The sequence below is a fragment of the Symphalangus syndactylus genome, chromosome 11, assembly GCF_028878055.3.
Source record: "Symphalangus syndactylus isolate Jambi chromosome 11, NHGRI_mSymSyn1-v2.1_pri, whole genome shotgun sequence".
NCBI lineage: Eukaryota > Metazoa > Chordata > Mammalia > Primates > Hylobatidae > Symphalangus > Symphalangus syndactylus.
In genome coordinates, this window is record NC_072433.2 from 108,913,021 (window position 1) to 108,919,088 (window position 6,068).

Genomic DNA, 6,068 nt, shown 5'->3' on the forward strand with positions numbered 1-6,068 from the left:
AGAAAGATATCTAATGCTTTTGGAAATACCTTAGTTTCTCTCAAATGCCCTAAGCACCATATTTTCACAGATTGAAATAGCAAAAAGAATTTCCAATACCGTAAAAGGACTGCTAGACTACTGAATTGCAATTCCATGACCTATATACAGATCATAGGCAATGTAATCTAATCATTAAGAGCCTCCCCTCGAGAAGGCAGAATACCTACATGAGAATAGCTACTACACCACATACTGACTGTGTGGTTTTGTAAAAAAGAAGCTAAACTGCTGCAGACCAATTTTTCTCCACTAAATAATAACCTACCACCAAGTTTATGGTGGGCATTAAATGAGATAACGCATATATAGTTCACACATTATCTAGTGCCTAGAAAATAACAAATATTAGCTGCTTAGAATTTGTGTTTTAAAGGGAGAGAAAGTGATGTGAATGTGTTTGTGAATTTTTTTGCTTATATATGCATAAACTATCTCTGGAAGGATAATGGTAGTCGGGAAAAGGAACACAGGAAGACTTTTTCATTGTATAGCCTTTAGTATCTCTTGAAATATTAACCACCTAAATTTATTACCTATTCAAAAACAGTAAAATGTAAATATAGCAAATAAATTAAAAACTGCTGTTAATTTTACTCACTTCTAAACAGCATACATATACTGCACTTCACTATAATATGTTCCCACACTAAATTTAGAAGTAATCCAAATAGCAAGTTGGAAAAGCGATCAAAAGAGGACTTGTATTTTTGTTCAATCCAGCCTAAGACATTTCCCAACATTTTTGTTTGTTTTGCTCTCCCTTTAGCCACAGATTAAAATACCGGCAGTCCTCACTTTGCATTGTTCCACTATGCATAATTTCAGTTACTAGAGTTTAGTTTTATAACAGCAATACTCCAATAACACAGGTCAAACTTCAGCTACCACAGTATATTTACTGAGAATTAATTGCATAAAGGACCGATTTGCTGCTAGCTCTTTGGCCCACAAATCACCATATAACCACCAGATGCAGGTCATGATCAGGTACTAATCATGTCACTTCTTTCAAGCTCTGCCTGAGATTGGAGATTGGTCATCATGCATCTGTTACGAGGTTTATCCCCAGATCATAAAGTGTGTAGTTGTCTCCTTGTTTCCCGGTAATAAAGCCAGGTAACATTTATAAAAATGGATAACCCAAAGAGGGAGCTGGTCAAAAGAAGTAAGTGCAGCAAATAAATGAAAAGCCGTCATGCAGGAAGTCAGATTGAATAGTATTAGAACTTATTCACCTAAATGAGCAGTTATGACAAAAAGGATGAAAGATATACCAGAGAGGTTATGCCAGCAAAAAACTTCAGATTATCAAACTCTTGGAGCTATTTTACAACACTCAAAACACACAAAAATAACATTTTGGAAACGGATTCAGATTTAGAAAGGAGCATGACAATTTTCCAAGGTGTAAAAAAGATGTTGGCTCCATGTGCTAAGTTACATTGTAAGAAGAAAAGCAGAAAAGCACTGCTTAAACTAGTCTTATTATTTTTTCAAAGAAATGAAACACTAATTTTTAATGTTTCCACTGTTTTAATTACAGTGTACTAAATAAATATTAGTTTTACTAGTTTTTATTTTCCTTTATATTTATTCCCAAAAGTAAGAGAGTGTTTAGTGTTTTGACAAAAAATTTAAACGCTACACAAAAATCATGATTTTTTTCCATTATTACTAGGCTCACTTTGCATGGTTTCAACTTGCAAAGCCAAGCTGAAAGTAGTCATGCTTCTTTTCCACCAGATAATATGAACTTTCTGCTTCATCTTAAAGAATGTGTGATTTTTGAACCTAACTATTATCATTAATGGAATACAATAATGTCAAATCTGTAATTATTAGATCTATTTTCAAAAGTAACACCAAAAATGTTACAAATGTCAGCATTACCTGAGTTCAGTTTCTTGTTTTCAGTATTTTATTGTCATATATGAAATATATACACAACTGGATTCATATGGTCAAATGAAAAAAATAGTTATCGTGACTTGAGGATAGTAACACAAAATAATTGATGGCATTTTATTTTTTCTTCTGTGCATGAGTTTAGGAGAGTCAATTCCACCACTGAAACAGAAAAAGATTTTGATAGACTTGTTTCCAACATTTTCTTTACAGATACATACAAAATGTGTTTGATGAATAACTTGACTATTTTAGGGTGAACTACTGTATATTATTACTGGCTACTCTGCATTTTTACATACTTAGACACTACATATTGTATTAGTTATCTTGAAAGAGCAAAGGACATAGGTTGTTTGGATAACACGAGGGGTAATTATGAAGAAGGAAACATGAGCAAGATAGAAATAAACAGAAACTGTAACTGGAAAATTCAATGTCACCAACGAGTTTTAATGACATAAAACTTCTAACTGACAGCATGCTACTTCCATTCATTGCTAATTGCACGCAGAGTACATCCAAAAGAGGAGGCAGTTAGAAAGAAGTAAGGTGCTGTGTGAACCTGGGGAGGAAACTCAGGGGTGGAAATCTCTGAAGATGTAGTGACTGAGTAAGTAAGAAGAGGACATGAGTTCATTTTGTAACATAGGGAAACTGATCAAGCATAGGTGAAATATCATTGCAATAAATGAAGATTTGTGGGAAGAGTTAGCGGAAATATGGAGAAAAGTTGTAACTGTCAAAAGGAAAAATGAATTCTTTTTCACAAAGTGCGTCTAATTTAGTCAGAAACCTGATAATCATGCTTAACAATTTTCTTTCCCTCGACTTCCGTGTCCAAATAGTTGCCAAGGTCTGCAGATTTTTACTTTCTAAATATCTCTAGATTGTATCTCTACTCTGCCTCTTTTCCACTAACACAGCTACCATGACTGCTCTCCCAGACACCCAGACCGCTGGCATAGTCTCCTAAGTTTTCTTCCCACATTTACTCTGCCTCAGTCTGCCCTCCAGACCCACTCTCTGCTCTTCTCCACCTCTCCCCATGCTTCAAGATGCTGAACTACAAGAATATATTAATGGGCCCCCCTGCTCTGTGGAGCCCTGTGGTCCCATCAAGGTATGTCTTCTCTCAGCTGTTTGTGTTCAGTGTCGCTGCAGGTTTGCAGCATCCCTCCACAGAAGCGGTATCTTCTGTAAGGCAGCTCCCCTCTACTTAGCCCCTTTGTCTCCAGGTTCCAAAAAAACCCCAGTAATTCTTCCTGCATCAGGCCTGGGGAAGAATTATCCAACTCTTGGTCTCCTCTCCTCCCCATCTTTTGTAAATAGCTGCTTTATTATACTCTCTTCAAATAATTCCACTTGACTGTGCCATGTGTTTCCTGTCAGGATCTGGACGAATGGTCTTATCCCTGCTCTTTCTCCAAAAGCGTCTCTTAATAGTCCTCATCCTAATCCACACTGCTTACAGTCTCAACGGCAATCCACTGAACTACTTACAGTTCCCCGAGTGTGCCCTTATTACATTCCAGTTGTCTTCCTTGCTATTCACAGGCCCTAATATCCACCCCATAATTCAGAAATTTCATCTTCCCAGCTTTGATATCCTCTACTTACCATCTTCTAGTTTGTGTTTGGGTAGTCATTTTAGCTCCTAGAGCATGGTATCTATTCATACCACAACACTTATCGCTCCGTGATTGCCTTTTATTTGTCTGTCTATCCTACCAGCTCTGAATCACCGTCTTTAGTTTCTAGTCCCCAGGGCCTAATAAACTCCCTGGCACATGACAGCTGTTCAATAAGCAAATCAAACTATAAAGCTGTGTGCGTAATCTAGCTAAAGTAGTTCAGAGCTATTTTGTAATATATTGAGGCAAAGTATATTATAAACAAGCTTACCTATTTATCCCAACCATTTTCTTCTTCCAATACAGATCTTGTTGAGAATACAGCTACCATAGCCAAAATACTGCACCAAGTGTATAGACTGATGCAACTACCTCCATCAGCCATTTATCCTTCCGAAAATAAAACCTTTAAGCTTACTTCTCAATTCTCCTTTACTGAGCATTTTATTTCTTCAGTGGTATCAAAGAAAATACAGTACATTAAAAAGTAAGGATGGCTACTTCCTCTTTCCCTCGGAGCGGGCGGCGGCGGTGGCGGCGTCCGCAGCCTATGCAGCAATGGCCAAGATCAAGGCTCGAGATCTTCGCGGGAAGAAGGAGGAGCTGCTGAAACAGCTGGACGACCTGAAAGTGGAGACGTCCCAGCTGCGGGTCGTCAAAGTGACAGGCGGTGCGGCCTCCAAGCTTTCTAAGATCCGAGTCGTCCGGAAATCCATTGCCCGTGTTCTCACAGTTATTAACCAGACTCAGAAAGAAAACCTCAGGAAATTCTACAAGGGCAAGAACTACAAGCCCCTGGACCTGCGGCCTAAGAAGACACGCGCCATGCGCCGCCGGCTCAACAAGCATGAGGAGAACCTGAAGACAAAGAAGCAGCAGCGGAAGGAGCGGCTGTACCCGCTGCGGAAGTACGCGGTCAAGGCCTGAGGGGCGCATTGTCAATAAAGCACAGGTGGCTGACACACACACACACACACACACACACACACACACACACACAAAAGTAAGGATGACCAGGAAAACTGGATTGAGAAAGATTTCAGAAGGAGGTTTATTCAGGGAAAACATTATAAATGTTTCATAGTATTATTACTCTCATAACCTTTGCAGTGAGAGTAAGATTTACCATTTCTTTACATTATTTTATTAAAATTATTTGTTTCTTTTCTTTTATGTCTACCTCTTCCTCTCCTCTCCCCCATTTCAGCCATATTCTTCACTCAGTTCTTTAGAAGACACTATGGTATTCCAACTAGATTTCCTTACCCTTTTCAGGACTAAAGAACTTACTTCTCAGCTTCTCGGAATGCTGACAGTTGATGGCTTACAGGCGAATCCTTCCTTCCAAGTTTCACCCTCAGCTGAAGAGAGCTGCGGGTATGACATCTTACCTCCTTCCTGGGGCAGTCCACAGCCAATGACTAGTCAGTGCTGAGGGCTGGAAGGGGAAAGCATACAGAGAACGTGAGGAAAGAAAGCCCCCTTGCTGCTATTTGGAAAAAACATACAGGGGTATTTCAGCTCCAGAGGGCCTTGTGGAACCAGTTTTTGCTGTGACTTCATCACAGCCCAACCCTTCCCTAAGCTTGATCTACCTTCATTTCCCTTCAGTGGTTGACACAAGGAGCCCTCTGCCACTCCCCTATTCACTCCTTGAATGCCAATCTCTATCTCAGAACCTGCTTTCCAGGGAGTCTGACTGTGAGAGTCTTCAACAAGGAACCCGTGTTAAAAAAAAAAAAAAAAAAGAATTCTTCCGTGCTTCCTTCTATAACAGTTTAATCACATACACAAACGTATGTAGGCATATACATGAATAAAAGTGTTATAAATATATAAGATTTTGGTTTCTGTTAATGCAATATTATAAATTTCTTAGTTTTACCATTCAATAGCACATAGCGTAAATTCCTTCAACACAACTTGTACCATTTTATAACTTTAGTTTTTTCTTTGAGTAGCTACATAATACTCCATGATGTTGACATATCATAATGTAGTCATTCATGTTTTGCTGGGCATTCATCTTGATTACTGTTTTGTTTTGTTTTCGTTTTGGCCCCCATGAACAATGCTGGCTGGAGTAAATATCATTGTATATATGCTCCTATGGACTGGTGGTTTCATTTCTGTAGGTTTCCAAAAATAATAGTAGGTTCAAAAATATGTATATTTTATTTTCACAGATATTGCCAGATTTATTTCTAAAATTCTATAATATCCACATTTGTACCATTAATAAGACTAACTTATGAAATAATTCTATATAAGTCATTTTGATATATTTCTTTCTTGTCCTATACATAGACAAGTGACTTAATACAAACTTTCTTTTTCGAGATGAAAGTCTAGAGAGATCCCCAAAATCGATCCAGCAATGATTTTTTTGGATATAACCCCAAAAGCACAGACAACAAAAGCAAAACTAGACAAATGGGACTACATCAGGCTAAAAATCTTCTTCACAGCTAAGAAAATAATCAACAG

General features: G+C 38.2%; 1 protein-coding gene across 1 annotated transcript; it reads left to right on the forward strand.

The window, feature by feature from the left end:
- Window positions 1-4,084: 4,084 nt before the first annotated feature.
- Window positions 4,085-4,541, forward strand: LOC129492900 (large ribosomal subunit protein uL29-like). The gene has a single exon (XM_055298346.2). It carries the CDS (start codon window positions 4,140-4,142, stop codon window positions 4,506-4,508), a length of 369 nt encoding a protein of 122 aa, XP_055154321.1. The 5' UTR covers window positions 4,085-4,139; the 3' UTR covers window positions 4,509-4,541.
- The last annotated feature ends 1,527 nt before the right edge of the window (window positions 4,542-6,068 follow it).